Source organism: Oncorhynchus kisutch, linkage group LG6, assembly GCF_002021735.2.
Source record: "Oncorhynchus kisutch isolate 150728-3 linkage group LG6, Okis_V2, whole genome shotgun sequence".
NCBI lineage: Eukaryota > Metazoa > Chordata > Actinopteri > Salmoniformes > Salmonidae > Oncorhynchus > Oncorhynchus kisutch.
In genome coordinates this window covers 37615588-37633198 of record NC_034179.2, presented here as the reverse complement: position 1 = coordinate 37633198, position 17611 = coordinate 37615588, and the positions used below count along the sequence as shown (strand labels likewise).

At 40.5% G+C, this 17611-nt stretch overlaps 1 protein-coding gene across 4 annotated transcripts in view; it reads right to left on the bottom strand.

Moving 5' to 3' along the window:
• The window catches only part of LOC109892789 (homeobox protein cut-like 1), a 263867-nt gene extending 250365 nt beyond the window's left edge, over positions 1 to 13502 (bottom strand). For all 4 annotated transcript variants that reach the window (XM_031826693.1, XM_031826696.1, XM_031826695.1 and 1 more), the window contains exon 1: positions 13364 to 13502. In XM_031826693.1, coding sequence (XP_031682553.1) covers positions 13364 to 13426 — 63 coding nt within the window. In that variant the 5' untranslated portion in view covers positions 13427 to 13502. The remainder of the gene's footprint in view (positions 1 to 13363) is intronic.
• Positions 13503 to 17611: the final 4109 nt, after the last annotated feature.

The following is a 17611-nucleotide window of genomic DNA, read 5'->3' as shown; positions in this document are numbered from 1 at the left end:
ATTTTTACTTTAGTTTATTTGGTAAATATTTTCTTAACTCTTTCTTGAACTGCACTGTTGGTTAAGGGCTTGTAAGTAAGCATTTCACAGTAAGGTTTACACTTACACTTATTCGGCGCATGTGACAAATAAAGTTTGACTTGATTTATTGTCCGAAAAGCATCGAAACAATATTTTGTACTGCTGGAAAATATTGGTCTTTACAACTTTATTCCTCAATAAATGATACACACATCATCATCATCCAAACATCACACAGAACACAGCCACAGCTAAACTCATTCCATAAACCAGTCTAAATAACAGGTTTCGGTGAAAAAAAAACATAAGTTAGCGACCTACTAGCCAGACCTGTTTACAATGTACCACATTCAGGTGAGCACAAGGGAGAAATGTAATATTGTTTAGAAAAGAGATGCATGTCAGCAAAGCTAACAGCAGCTACATTTTTATGATGGTAGCCATGGTTTTTTAATGTTTGACAAGAGAAACCTCCCTAATCTCAGAATGTCATTCGCTATAAGACGCAAATAAACAAACTCAAGGTCAAAGATGCCTGGGCCCAGGCCTCCCGGGTGGCACAGTGGTTAAGGGCGCTGCAGTCAGCACCAGCTGTGCCACCAGAGACACTGGGTTCACGCCCAGGCTCTGTCGTAACCGGCCGCGACCGGGAGGTCCGTGGGGAGACGCACAATTGGCCTAGCGTCGTCCGGGTTAGTGAGGGTTTGGCCGGTGGGGATATCCATGTCTCATCGCGCATCAGCGACTCCTGTGGCGGGCTGGGCGCAGTGCACGCTAACCAAGGTTGCCAGGTGCACAGTGTTTCCTCCGACACATTGGTGCGTCTGGCTTCCGGGTTGGATGCGCGCTGTGTTAAGAAGCAGTGCGGCTTGGTTGGGTTGTGTATTGGAGGACGCATGACTTTCAACCTCCGTCGTACGGGAGTTGTAGCGATGAGACAAGATAGTAGCTAATAACATTTGGATACCACGAAATCGGGGAGAAAAATGGGTCAAATTCAACAAAATAAATAAATAAAATAAAAACGATGCCTGGGCCCATTGTCTGAAAAATATTAACTTAGAAGATTTGTAGTAGGCTGAAAAGTGGCCAAACTATGTACTTTTTACAGTGTATACAAGAACCGGAGCACGTGACTTGACAAGTCGTTTACCATTTTTGACTAAATACAAAGCAAATAAAATGTTATCACCTCACAGATATTCACCCCAAATACAAGCCTACTGCATAGCCTAGTCCATGGGGGGTAGAAATCGGTAAAGATATCGTGGGGGGCTATGATGAAGGAAATATTACTATGATAGGGAATTTATCAATAAATGGGGGACAAGGTAAGGAGAAGTTAATACGCAAACGGGGGTCTGAGCTGGTAACCCATATTTAAAATCAGATGCCGTGTTCCAAACAACTGGGAAATCGGAAATCTCCGACTTCCACTTCAATGCGTTCAAGACAACTGGGAACTCTGGAGGGGGGAAACCGAGCTCCGTTCTGGGGAAAATTGTTTTGAACTGTCATCTAACTAGGAATCTGGCCTCTTTCTAGAGCGCCAACCTTCCGACCTGAAGATCACTGACGTCATGATTTGACCTCAGACTTTTCAGAGTTCCCAGTTGTCTTGAAAGCGCCATAAGTCAGTCGAGTGAACTATCCCTTATTATAACATCTTTGGTCTGATAGGTGCTTATGTGACAACCAGAATGCATTGTATGACATCAACAAAGATGGCACCACAAACAGCTGGAAAATAGCTTAGCATTAGCTCATCATAATCAGTACAGCTTTCAAAAAAGTATTTTACACACATCATGTGTGTCCATTACAATCTACGCAAGAATCGGAATGCATGATTTGTCACCAGAACTTGAAAACATGTGAATAAAACAGTAAATACATGATGCTCCATACGGTATGCTAGTCGAAACGACAACATGATATACATAAAATAAGGCACTTACTTTGATAGGAACGCATACATGTCCAAAGTTACTATTTCTAAGGAAAAGAACAAAGACAATGCGGGGGCCAGTCAGAAAATGTGCCAAGACTAGAGAAGTGCAAAGTTTGTCGGGCTCACTAAAGTCTCAAACATAAATTGTCCGCAATAGTGAAATGGGATACTTCTTATGTGAATTAATGAGGAGGCAGAACTCACCTCAATTCAAACTGTTGATAGAAAATAAAACTTCTTAGAAAATAATTTGAAATTGACCAGTTGAAACATAGCCTATAGATAATTAGCAGGCAGTGTGCCTTGGTTTGAGGGCAGCACGGGTTAACTGTCATGTTGCGTAACGCACACGTGAAAAGGTAAAACCTCAGGAACTTCACCACTATCGGCTTGGGTCTGTCACCTAGGCTGGTTACATGTTTACCAGACCTGTGGGCTTGCTCCACCTCAAGGGCTAAACGCTTCACGGACTGGGTTCAAGCTGTCAAGGAAACGTTGCTAGCTTGATAGCTAGTTAGCAGCTGGGCTAGCTGCTACGCCAAGCAGACTTTTTTAGCAGGATCCCTGGAGATATAGCATTACCAGCAACTGAGTCTAACTGCGTCGCGCGATCCAAATTCAAAAAAAGGTAGCTAGTAACCAAACGTATTCAACACTTTTTCAGAGACTTTCAAAACAACAAACTGAGCTCTCCATCGTTCCGCATTCAACGCGTGACGTGATAAGTGTGTCTGCTAAATTACTAAAAATGTAAAATGTATATCAACCCTGGATAAGAGTGTCTGCTAAATGTTTTGAGGACAAATGTAGATTGTAAATGTAGTATTTTTTGTTGTGAGGAAAGTAACAGTACTTTGAAAAAATTATACTTCAGAAAAATGTTTATATATTTTTATATTCTACATTTTTTAGGTATATCTCACAATTCCATTTAAGGGTATGCATTAAGATGTATGTAATAGAATAAACATGGCAAAATCAAAATGTAGACATTAATAAATGCATTTCTATAGCTTCCAATATATCTTTTACTATGGTGGGGTAGTGCCATGATCAAGGCGCAGTGGCTTAAAAACAGCATCCCCTGACAGTCATTTAGTGCATAAATCATTGGTCTGGACCTATTTGTCAGACAGTGGAGATAAACCACTGACAGCTGAACACAGCTCGCTACAGAACAAGACAATATTACCAGGCAAGGGGTACATTTCAATTGATTTGTTAATCCAGTTGTGTTCCATATTTCAAGAACATTATTTTTTAAATGATTTACACTGCATCATAAATATGGCCACAAACGATGGGATTTCTTCTGAGCTTTTACAGGCATGTCTGACTAGTCTTCTTCCACAAAAGAGAGATAAAAAGATACTGAACATAAGTTACGCCGAGTATGTCTTACAGCATTTAACTGTGCAGGGAGACAAGGAGTTCCAGCTGTGAGCACTCAGCACTGCTCACACTGAGACTGATCGGGACAGAACCTGGTTGCCTCGGAAAGAATTTGGTCAAAAAAATACTGCAGGTCCCAAATGCTATGTGGAAACGTATAACTATAAAGTATTCCTTTGCAATTATGAACTCCCAGGGCAAAAAAAAAGGAAAGTCAAAGACGGGCTAAATTTGGATGGGGACATGCAAATGTCTGTCTTGTTTTGTGCCTTGTTTACAAGCTTGTTGGGGTTTGAAGTGGTGTGGATCTGACAGGGGAATCGACAGGGGACGGGAGTATGTGGTGGGGGGGGGGGGGGGGGGGGGGGGGGGTTGAGGGGTAGCAGAGCGCTGAGGCACAGTTCTCCTTTAATTTCTACATTAAGGAGTTTTCTAAATTTAGTCCTGAGTGCAGGCTCCTGCTTTTTCACTGACATGTGGCAGAGCTAGTCAGGAATTTGCCTGTTTCAGCATGGATGATTCATACTCAGGTGCCTGTGTATCTAAAATCCTGCTGTACAAACATGTGACCTAAGGGACCAGAGAGCATACAGCTCTCACTTTGACTTAGATTAAACAACTTCATAGAAACTTGAACATAATATTTAAGAATGGATCTTTCTTGTGTGGCTTCAAGGCATCTTTAAATCAAGACCTAGGTCAATACTCTAGTCTATGTTGAAGAGCACAGAGAAAATAATTATTCCATCAAATTATTGGCAGTGGTGCATATCTCAAGACGCACCCATGTAATTGGCAATTCTGTGGCAACAGAGGGTTAAAAATAACACAGGGGAGCCAAAGCCAGCCTGTGTCTGCCACATCGTAAATATCAAACTGATATGTTTACAGCCAACGTCAGGCCAGCACAAGTTTAGGGCGCAGGGGAGCTCAAATCTCCATGGCGCGGTCATGGGCGACATTGCTTCCTTCACTAATCTCCATATGTTGACGTGTAAAATGCAGGACCACACACAGGCCCGAATACCTCAAAACACAGCATCTCACCTACAGTTGGACACCTTCCAACCACATGGAATCAACACAGGTGGTATGCTGAGGGGCCGCCCAACGCCACGGGACCCTTTGAAATGGCTGAGAACCTATATGGGAATGGAAGTCTATGTGGAGAGGTGGAAAAATGAGCTCAGAGGCTGGTCTAAGGGCAAGAGAACTGTACCAGACAAGCTTCTTCTCTCAAGTAAACCAAACGTCTCTGTACGGTAACAAACACTTAGCTAGCTACTGCAAACCAGACACTCCAACAATGCTCTCACTATAATTTAATGTAGGCCCAATATACATAATAAAGCTAATTCACATAAAGATGTTAGTCTGCCTTAAAGGTGTTAATAGTTTAAAACCTGAATTAATACTGGGAAAATAATAACCTGAAAATGTTTACATTTTCCACATCAGAAATTTAAGTTAAAAGCAATGTTCAGTGGAAAAACTGTAAAACATTAAACATGCTATAATTACAGATTTTACGACACACGCCTCAGATGGATCATTTCAATAAAACACTATATCAAAAACAGATTTGCGACATTCGGCAGATAAAAGCCATGGAAAATAATAATATAGATTAGATAAACACCATTTGTTCATTCATGGGGAGGATTGTGAACAAAGTGGCTAATGAAGAACAAACTGACAATCGGACACGGAGAGGAGAGCAGGCTTTCTGAGGAGGCCCTGTCTGAGGGCTCACATGAGAAATGGGATTGGCACATGGGGGACAGGGGCAGCTTTTGGCCCACAAAGAATGTAAACAGCCAAATCAAACTTAATCAGGAGAGCAAGGGCCTGAATAGGAAACTGTGGGCGTCCTTTCAACTTCAAAAGGCAGCCCTGTAATGGTGCCATTTCAAAGTTTCACACTGAGCTGCCTACTGTAAGCAGCGTAGGAGCATGTCCCAAAAAATGCCTGACAAGAAAACCCTTTTATTCCAAGCTTCAAAGGGCAAGCTCCCGTGGGCTGTCTGTCTGAGATGAGCGGGGAAATATTGAAAGTCACCACACCTGAGAGACAGGCTTGTAGGGGTTGTGTGTGTTAATTTCCTTCAAATTCTTTAGCCCACAACTCTGATCTTTGCACATGCACTATTTGTAGTGTGCATAAACTGTAGTCTCCCTGTTCATTTGTTGAATGACCTTAGACAAATATCCAGGACATAAGGATATAATAATACTGAAGTGGGAGTAGCATTTGTCGATGGATTAGTTCCACTTTGACTGAGTTTGAGCATTGAGTCCCCCAAAATCTATGCAGTTTGTAGCTGCAAGGGGGGTCCCTTGCAATTCCCAGTCCTAATATGTAGGTCAGGAGTTCCCAAACTTTTTGGATCCACGACCCCTTTTTGATTTAAAAAAAAGTTGCCCCGGCATGTCAAAAGAGTTATGTAATCAACGGCCAATGTTTACTTTATTTTTATGACAGTCTATTACAAATCAGTCTGACAGTACTTTTGACAGTATTTCAATCTGAAGGATGATTTAAAGTGACAAATGCATCACAAAGGCATTGGGAAGTTCAGAAGATCAGTCAAATACGTATGATATTATGTGTAGAAAAGAACATCGATGTTCTTTCCCCCCCCATTCTGATTTAGTGTTATAACTGGTCATGTGTGGCCTGATGGCATTCAAAGGGAAACAGAAGACACATACATGTTCCTGAGTCTTATCTTTCAGTGATGGTGATGAGGTCATAATATTTTGTAGCTTAAACTGTTCAAAAGTCACATTTGTAGGAAGAAAACAGAAACCGCTCTGTTTATCACCACAGCATCTAGCGGCTACCGGAGGTTACTGACCCAGGTTCTATAAACTAAGCAGTGTTTTTTTATTTTATTTTAAACTTTTTCCTCACGACCCCATTTTCAAATCAGCCGACCCCACATGGGGTTGCGATCCCTAGTTTGGAAAACGCTGATTGATGTAGGTGGTCTTTCAGACAGGATTGCATGAACGTACCCGTACAGCTTGTGAAGAAACATTCATCTTGATCCTTGTAACTCATTCAATGCCTGTAACACTGACAAGCTGTAGACATAAGCTTATACATTCCAGTTGGAAATAAACTGCTTTAGAATGTCTGGTGGTATCACCATTGGGTCTACTACAACATCTTGGATTTACATTATCTGATGTGCTTCCCAGGTGATCACTGAGTGGAAAGCAGCAGTTGCCTTGTTTGGGATAGCGGCTCAGAGACAGAAATCCTATTTCTGCCGAGCCATTTAAGGTTTGTCTTGAAGCTTAATGTCTTTCCCATTTGGAATGCACCAATTTGAGAAGGCCATAAAAACAGAAACAATATACTGGTTTATTACTTGTAAAATGTACATGTGGTATCACTAGCAACTCCTTATTCTGAGAGTCCAATTAAAAGAGGCTGTGGCCGCTGGTGATGAAAAGGCCATACCGCAGTGCCTGACAAGCCTGAGCATACCCTGTCAGAAAGACTCACCGGTGGCAATACTGCAGCAAATTAAATAAGTTGTCATCAATAATAGAGGTGAAATCTTGAGTCCACCCTGTGGTCGGGTCTGGATCCCACAGACAGGCCATCGCCTCGCTCCTCTCTGCTGAGCAGCTGTCTTGACTAATATCATTGGATGGGTCTTAACATGATTATTGCTGGGCTCTTAACATAACCCTACATGACGCATACTTTATGCAAGAATTATGTATGGCTGTCAAGAGTCAATGCACACTCATTAAATGGATACCATTGGTAGACATGTGTAGTTAACATGTCTTATGTTCTGGGAAGCACAGCAGTTCTGAGTGGCGCAGCAGTCTAAGACACTGCATCTCAGTGCAAGAGGCATCACTAGAGTCCCTGGTTCGAATCCAGACTGTATCACATCTGGCCGTGATTGGGAGTCCCATAGAGCTTGGTGTGTCAAATCGGAGGGCCTGTTGTCCGGACCTCTGGCAGTCTATGGGGGTGCCACAGGGTTCAATTCTCGGGCCGACTCTCTTCTCTGTATACATCAATGACGTCGCTCTTGCTGCTGGTGATTCTCTGATCCACCTCTACGCAGACGACGCCATTCTGTATACTTCTGGCCCTTCTTTGGACACTGTGTTAACTAACCTCCAGATGAGCTTCAATGCCATACAACTCTCCTTCCGTGGCCTCCAACTGCTCTTAAACGCAAATAAAACTAAATGCATGCTATTCAACCGATCATTGCCCGCACCAGCCCGCCCATCCAGCATCACTACTCAGGACGGCTCCGACATAGAATACGTGGATAACTACAACTACCTAGGTGTCTGACTAGACTGTAAACTCTCCTTCCAGACTCACATTAAGCATCTCCAATCAAAAATTAAATCTAGAATCGGCTTCCTATTTCGCAACAAAGCTTCCTTCACTCATGCTGCCAAACGTACCCTCGTAAAATGTACCATCCTACAGATCCTTGACTTTGGCGATGTCATCTATAAAATAGCCTCCAACACTCTACTCAGCAAACTGGATGTAGTCTATCACAGTGCAATCCGTTTTGCCACCAAAGCCCCATACACTACTCACCACTGCAACCTATACGCTCTCGTTGGCTGGCCCTCGCTTCATACTCGTCGCCAAACCCACTGGCTACAGGTTATCTACAAGTCTCTGCTAGGTAAAGCCCCGCCCTATCTCAGCTCGCTGGTCACCCTGGCAGCACCCACTTGTAGCACACGCTCCAGCAGGTATATCTCACTGGTCACACCCAAAGCCAATTCCTCCTTTGGTCGCCTTTCCTTCCAGTTCTCTGCTGCCACTGACTGGAATTAACTGCAAAAATCACTGAAGCTGGAGATTCCCATCTCCCTCACTAGCTTTAAGAACCAGCTGTCAGAGCAGCTCACAGATCACTGCACCTGTTCATAGCCCATCTGTATACAGCCCATCTATCTACCTCATCCCCACACTGTATTTATTTATTTTGCTCCTTTTGCACCACAGTAGCTCTACTTGCACATTCATCTTTTGCACATCTACCATTCCAATGTTTAATTGCCATATTGTAATTACTTCGTCACCATGGACTATTTATTGCCGTAACTCCCATATTTGACCTAATTTGCACTCACTGTATATAGCCTTTGTTTTATTTTTTTCTACTGTATTATTGACTGTATGTTTTGTTCATTCCATGTGTAACTCTGTGTTGTTGTTGCACGTGTCGAACTGCTATGCTTTATCTTGGCCAGGTCGCAGTAGCTTACCTGGTTAAATAAAGGTTAAATAAAATGTAAAAAATCAAATAAATAGGGCGCTGCACAATTGGCCCAGCCCGGGTTTAACCGGGGTAGACCGTCATTGTAAATAAGAATTTGTTCTTAACTGACTTGCCTAGATAAATAAAGGTTAAATAAAAGATGAAGAAGCATTTTGTTTAGAATGATTGATAATAGTAGTTAAGGTTTCTGACTAGATTAATGGTTCACTCTTTCTAAACATAAAAAATAACCCACAAAATATTCAGTATGAGATTTTAACTAAATTAACCTAAATAATGCAAGATATATCTAACTGAATGTATTACTTAAGATATAAACTATAGAGACAAATTATAACTGTACTTGAGAATACATTTCTTAAGATGTGTCATTTCAGAATCGTATTTAACTGGTTTTGACGTTCCAATTAGTAAGAGATAATTAATGAAGGGCTATGCGATCTGGAAAATAATGAATGACGAGCTAGCAGAGTGGAACTACCCTTCCACAAAGTTGCATTATTTTCCAGAGAACGAATTGACCCCCGAGGTAACTATCCCGTTTAGACCATGGGTATAATTTAGCACATTTACCCCTAGATATGTGTTCATTTGCAGGTAGAAATGTGTACAACATCCACTGAAGTGGATTGCAAGTTTGCTAGATAGCGACAGTAGTTGCTATAAACAAACAAACAGACTTGCTAGTTCAGCTAACCAAACCATCAGTCCTACCTTGCTAATAAGAAAATCTAATTCAACAATGCCAATAGTGTTTTCAATTAGACTTTTGCTTTCAAATGCAGCTCAAACATATAACATGTAATAATGAACTATATATATTTTTAAATAACTAGGCAAGTCAGTTAAGAACAAATTCCTATTTACAATGACGGCCTACCAGAAGGCAAAAGACCTCCTGCGGGGACAGGGGCTGGGATTAAATTATATACATTTTTAAATAAATAACATATAAATATAGGATAAAACACACATCACGACTAGAGACAAAACAACACTATAGCCATTGAATTCTACTGTGCAAATATACCGTGCATTATAAGGAAATAATGCACGCTCTAGAATGCCCTTCAAGCCAATCAGAAACGAATATTCAACAATGCCATTGGTATAATTAAGCAATAAGGCCACAGGTGCCTCAAGTTTAGGGAACGTGTAATTGGTATGCTGACTGCAGGAATGTCCACGGCTGTTCCCAGAGAATGCAATGTTAAGTTCTCTACTATAAGCCGCCTGCAAATTAATTTTAGAGAATTTGGCAGTACGTTCAACCAGCCTCACAACCGCAGACCACATGTATGGCGTTGTGTGGGCGAGTGGTTTGCTGTTGTGAACAGAGTGCCCCGTGGTGGTGGGGTTATGGTATGGGTAGGCATAAGCTACGGACAATGAACACAATTGCATTTTATCGATTGCAATTTGAAAGCACAAAAATACTGTGATGAGATCCTGAGGCCCATTTTTTCGTAAGGGATCTTCGATCAACAAATGCATAACTGTATTCCCAGTCATGTGAAATCTATAGATTAGGGCTTAATGAATGTATTTCCTCATGAAATGTATCTCAGTAAAATCTATGAAATTGTTGCATGTAGCATTAATATTTTTGTTCAATTTAAAGCAAATGGAATTTGTAATAGGCCTACCTTATTTAAGCAATAAGGCCCGGGGGGGGTGTGGTATATGGCAAATATACCATGGCTAAGGGCTGTTCTTTAGCACGACGCAACGCAGAGTGCCTGGATACAGCCCTTAGCAGTGGTATATTGGCAATATACCACAAACCCCCGAGGTGCCATATTGCTATTATAAAACTGGTTGCCAACATAATTAGAGCATTAAAAATACATGTTTTGTTATACGGTCTGATATACCACAGCTGTCAGCCAATCAGCATTCAGGGCTCAAAACACCCCGTTTACAAATGCAATTAGAAGCTGGGCTGTTCAAGCCCTGAGTGCTGATTGGTAATAGCTGTGGTATATCAGACCATATACCATAGGTAAAATAAAACATTTATTTTTACTGCTCTAATTACATTGGTAACCAGTTTATGATAACAATAAGGCACCTCGGGATTTGGGGTATATTGCCAATACACCACGGCTAAGGGCTGTATCCAGGCACTCCACACTGCATAAGAGCAGCACGGTATACCAGCCATGGTATAATGGCCATATATTGACCACCCCCACCGGCCTTATTGCTTAAATAAGGTAGACCTATTACAAATTCCATTTGATTTACACTGACCAAAAACCAGGGTCTGTAGTGACGCAGTGCCTTAAACTGCTGCGCCACTTGGGAGCCTTATTGTCCCCTGCACAAGGTGCACCTGTGTAATGAACATGCTGTTTAATCAGCTTCTTGATATGCCACACCTGTCAGGTGGATGGATTATCTTGGCAAAGGAGAAATGTTCACTCATGTTGTTTATATTTTTTGTTCAGTGTAGATAACTGTGGCCATAAAGTCATATGAACTTAATGACCATTTCAAAATTAAATGTAATCAATGTTGACTTTATTGCTAGACAGAATGTGAAGCAGAACGCTTTAACTATTTAAATAAAGACATAAGAGCCTATGTGCAACTCTCAATTATCGGGGGTTGGCTACAGTGGGTACAATATGAGGCATTATATTCGTGGCGCCAAAAGCACACCTCGCGTGAGAATCATAAATCAGTCATAAAACCGTAAGGCTATTTTCCTTCTACAAAAAAAAACATATTTCAGATCGAGAGCCTAGGTTACATTCCTCCAGAAAATCCCTGAACCAGTTGAACGCAAAATAGAGTGAACAAATTCAGATAGGGAAAGAACAGTAGGAGCCTGCCGTCAAATACACCGTCAAATACACCCACATTGTCTTTTCAAAAATACAATGATTTCAAGAGGGAATGGTACATGTCGCACGGGACAAAATAGCTGAGAAAACACATCACTGTGATTGAGATCAACCTGTTCCCTGGCCGCAGAAGACCATGGCATACACTCCGTAGCATGGAAAACAATGGTCGAAAATAAACGTCATACGGATAAATAACAAAATATTTTCGGCACCTTTTAAATAGACTTAATTCTAATCTTGGGATGGAAATATTGTCAATTGAAAAGGGCACGCATTGTCTCATTCCCCCTCCTGACATGATGTGCAAAAACCCGTGAGACTCAGTGACGTGTACATTTCAAACATTCCTTTGATAGTAGCCTAGGCCACCAGAATCGATATTACACCCCCTTTTAATTTGAGAATCATTAGCCTACATTTGTAGGCTGTAAAATACATGCAAAAACGACACTTCCACGAAATCGGAGTTGAATAGGCTTTTAGTAGGCAACTAGGTTCATTGAAATTTACCAATCAGAATAAAAGCCAAAGAGAAAAAGTAACCAAATATTGATTTTAAAGGATTACCTAGACTATATAGGCTACATAAATACGTATGTTGCGATTGGTAGTAGTTTGTTTAAATGTAACAAATAGCCTTCACAATGAGTGTAACCCTCATGAAAGCGAATCACATTCATTGGGACTATTCAATAACACCTTCATTCTATAGGCCTATTGATTAACCAATCACGTTTGACTAATATGCAAAAATGACACTCCCAAGTTGCTGCTGTCGATTAGTCAACAGTCAATTCAAATTTCAGTCTTAGATAACTTTAACCTGTTGAAATCCAAAAGAAATAAGCGATGTATCAAATTTGGGTAGGCCTATACGTGCTCAATTTAAACTGCAGTATATGCTCATACAGAACTATAAATTATAAAGCAGATAGACATTTTATGGAAGCAAAAGTGTCTCGAGCACTCATAATGCATTTAAAATCTATTGAGCGCACAATTCAAACGAAATAAAACATGCAACTTGGTTATTTAGTTCATGGTAAACTATTACAGATTGAAATAACGCAAACTTGAACTTTGGTAAGAATATCCTTGTCTTACAGCCCATGGCTACGCATAAAGAGTAAAAATCACACTTTCGCTGGCCTGTATATCAAAACACATTTTTTTCTACAGATTAACACAACCACGACACAAACTAGACATCAGCAAACTGTTTTTGTTATTAAAATAGCTACCGAGTTGCCTAGATGCAGGCAAAACACTTCCCTAAAAAAAAAAAAGAGCACGATGCTTCGCGATAAGCTTTTCTCGAAAATAATAACTACAAACATCTATTATGAAATGTATGCTGTCACAACATTTTGTATATTTCTTATTCAAACGCAATATTTCCCAGTGTAAAACAGATAACATAAGTCACCTAACTCTTCTGCACCCATCTCGTTTCAGCACCACAGCGCCACCCACGAGAGCTCGAGACAACCAATGCACTTATTTTCTTTAACCAAATTATTCAAACAAAACGCATCAAGAACATCAAATACATCCTCTCAAAAGGTATTAAGTTTCCAGTTTTTAACTAGAATAGTCTTCCATGAGAGTGGAATCGCCTTTGCTCCCGGAATTGCCATAGTGACCGCTTCCCCGCGGCCATGATGTCTGATCGATGGGAATTGAACAAAGAGGATCAATTTCCGATCAACGAGAGAGCCGCTTTAATCAATGGGAGAAGAGAGCTCCAAAAGCGGCCACAAACACCGGCAAAGAGGGGCTCAAGAGCGAAGCCACAACTCGACAACGGTTTGCCACGCATAAGGCTTCAAGAAAGCAGAGAAACTTTAAGGAAAAAGGCTGACCTGCAGCTGCTGTAAATCAAAGCGCTTCCAATATTGAAACATCGATCCCGCATTGGCCGCCATCTTGAGACATATTGAGACGGAGTGAGAGGCTGATACAGAGAGAGCGAGGGGCTGGAGTTCAGTAGAAAGGAGGGGGAGCGCGCGCAAAACACGGAGCGGAGCAATTGAACAGGGACATCGCTTATTGAACATGGGCGTGGAATGGAGTTATTGAACATGAACCTGTGATATTGAATAGGGCCACAGAATAGAATTATTGAACGGGAGTTGGCAATTTCTTTAACAGCTAAAACATGGGATGGATTTTCCATGTAGATCGTGAACAATGATGAAAGATTTGTTGTCGAGTGTGTGTTTTGGACTGATTTTAATTCGCTTTTCGACATGTGATTGCCAATATTGCTATTTCATATAGGCTACTATCCATTAGATTAGGCTATGCATGAGAAATGTAGTATAGCCTACTCTTGTTTTACATGTAGCCTATTATTTCCGCTCTTCTTTCTGTAGCCTAATTTCTGTGTGCTACTTGTTTATCATTGCTCAAATGCGTTTATTAATTGTTGGATTAAGATTATCATTCTATAATATTTCGTTTTACACTAATCACGTTAATAGTTTTGGTGTTGTAAACCGTTAGTTCTATTTCATGTAAATATTATCTTATTTATTGAAGTGTTTTTAAGAATAACACTGTGAAAGGTGGTTAGAACTATTTTATTGTAAATTATTTTTTATTATAAATTCTTTACATGGACTTTATTTAGTAAATGTAGTGACTAAGATGTATAGTTTGCATTGTGAAAACATTTTAATTGTTTGACTGCATGGCTGAATGTTTTATCAATACTTCAGCGGTCTCAGCAATGTGTGCTTGAATTTGAACTTGAATTTGGGAGAACAGCGCCCCTGTAGATCTGAAATGGGAATACAAGCAATCTGCTGAAATCTATAGTTTTCATGTTGTGCTGTATATACTATTCTACTTTCGATTGGAAACTTTCCATATTTGTTCTTTAAAATTCATTCACAACACCTTTTGTCAGTCTTGTAGGTAGAAAAATAGCCTTACGTCTACTTAAATAATTTAATCACAACTTTGATGTTTTTGTTTATTACAGAACAAAGAAACACATGTCAAGTAACTCATGCAAAACTTTAACACATTTAAGAACTTGAATATTGCTGGATTTCAGATAGAAATATTTTAAAATCACCAATAAAAATAATGTAATCACAGTGATTATTAAAGCAAGTATTGTTTACTGCTAAACAGTATACTATTGGCAAAATTATTTATTTGCCTTGGCCTGAATGTAGTGTTATATTTTCATATATAGTGTTTCCCTTATTCACACTCTGTTCCACATTGTTATGCTGATAAAGGTTATTTACATAAAATACATAATATAAACTTGCATTTGTATTTTGAACTTTTGCTAAACCCAGTGTAAAATAGCTAAACAGTGTATAATGATACATTTAGCTGTTATAAAAGCTACCATTTTTCCAGACTATTTGCATGTAATTTTACAAGAATGTTTGCTTCAATGATAAGCTGGGAAATTTCCATTCTGTTTCATTTGCAGGAAATAATAAGGCCTGTCTAAGTTACCATAGAATCAGAGGCTGTTTTGGCCAGCCACAATTACTCCTGTTGAAAATCCCTGGCTCTTAAAGTTATTTGGCATATAAGTGGCAGAATAACTTGTTGAAAAGTAGGGGCTATTGGGTAACGAGAAACACCAGACACATTTAACATGAACACAATCCCATGGCACTGCATGCAAGCCAACTAGTAGAGAGGGAAATGCACACTTGTTCAACCCCGTCATTTTATGCATGTAATCATACATGTATTTAAGATCATAAGACATAGCGTACCATCGGAATGCAGACCAAACCAGTCTGTTCTCCTAAACATATTAAATGTATAATCCCACTCGCTCAGACAGACATTATGTTATCTAATGTTGTCTAAGAAGCGAAGAGTACATGAATGCCTTTAGGTGAAACATCTGTGGATTATATTAAACTACAAAATTGCCTGCCAACTTATGCAGCCGATGAACTGATGTACTCAAACAAGTTATCTTTGACTACTTCATTTCAAATTCCATACATTCGGGAAGGCTACCAAATACATCACAACCATAAGCCAACCATACGATAGAGTCAATTTAGTCATAGTGAGTCAAAACCTCCTAAAATCCCTCATAAAACTCCTGTCAGCTCATTCATGGCTGCACTTTCCGTTTATGAGTGACTTTTTCCCCCTTCACCCGTATACATTTCCTGTCAGTTAATGCTTGGGCTGGGTGGGGTGCACAGTGATTAGAAATCAAACCTGAAAGACAGGCCAGCTTTCATGGGTATCGTTAGTGAAAGAAAGAGAGAGACACCTTGTCAGTATTATCTCACCATGTCTTTTGTCATGCACTTTCCCCCACTAGAACCCCCCCAGGCCCAGGGAGTGGTCTAGAACAATCTCAATTAACTGAGTAGAGTAGAAGAACATACAAAGGCAAACAAACAATCATAAGTACAGTACAGACAGATTGGTTGACAGATAGACAGATGAGACACACACAAACACAATCACATAATCATAATCATGGAGAATATATAGCTATATATATATATATATATATATATTGCTCTTTTAGACTAATTATTACAAAGAAATGCTCAACTCGTAATGAGACTAATGGCTCTGTTCAATCCATTTCTGAATGGAGTAAAGATGAGTCTCAATTAAGCTAGACTTGTGCAGAAATGTTTAACAAATGTATACTGTCTCAAATATATCTCCAGAAGGAGGCTTTAAAGAGGATAAATTACAGTAATAAAAGACAATCCTGTAAAAAAAACATTCTGAAAGCAGTTCAGATTTAAATGCATGTATCACTTTTTCTCTCCACACACACATATAACATTTATTTTAATAAAAGTACTATGTTGGCCTTATTCTCTCTCTCTCTCTCTCTCTCTCTCTCTCTCTCTCTCTCTCTCTCGCTCTTTCTAAATCTCTTCTTCTCTCTGTCCTTCTCTATTTCCCTTTCTCTACATCCCCTCCTCCCCCTCTCTCGATCTCTTTCTCTATCCTTCCTGTCTCTCTTCCCCTCTTTCTCGCTCATTTCCTCTGTCTCTCACTCTCTCTAAATGTTGAGTGAGTCTGGTAGATCCACAGCGCCATCAGTCCTGGCCTCACCAAGGCAGTCCATTTAAAGGTAATCATGCGTGTGAGTGCGTCAGTATCGCAGGGACCAGCTAGCTCCTCTTTTTCTCTCTTTTAGCTCCAGGAGCTATCTTTGACTTAACAAGGAGGCCCATTGGTGTGACGATTGTGTTTGCGCAGGGGAAGATGGGAACTGAACAGACATGGATGGGCAAACTTGATGGAGGAGCGTTCCCCAATGTCTCCTGTCACAAAACAAAGAAATAGAGAGAGAGAGAGAGAGAGAGAGAGAGGAGAGAGGAGAGAGAAGGAGAAAGGTGGGGATAGATGTGGGGGGGCTTTCTTATTATTTATTATGTTTGGGATTCCCCAATTAAAATGGAAAATTACTGTTAATCAACCTGCCAATGCAGTGTGCTGCGGTGAAGAATGGTATCAACGTTGGCTTAACATGTAGAGGAGGATGTACAGCAGTGAATATCACTCAAAGGGGTATTAATAGTAGCATGCACACATCATATTTCTTCAAATTGAATTCCTATTCAAAATGACAGTACATTATGTACTGAAACTGTAGACATAAAAATATAGAAATTGTGCCATGGGCTAATTCAAACAAAGCATTGCTGTGCCAATGGAACACAACAATAGCTGTGACATGCTGAATGAACACAGGCCATGAGGGAACTATGAAGGAGACGTTTTCCTGTCCCCATCTCCCCTGGCTGGGCTCCCTCGTATGACTGTCAGACAGTCACACACACACACACACACACACACACACACACACACACACACACACACACACACACACACACACACACACACACACACGCACACGCACACGCACACGCACACGCACACACACACACACACACACACACACACACACACACACACACACACACACACAAACATTCATACAAGTGTGCAGGGTAAGGGAGGAAGACAGAGGGGGGAGAGGGGGAACAGAGGAAGCAGTGTAACCCAGGAACAGTGAGAGGAAAGAGGGAGAGAGGTGCCGTGTGGAAGTATAACTCAGAAGGGAGAGGAAGAGAGGGAGCAGA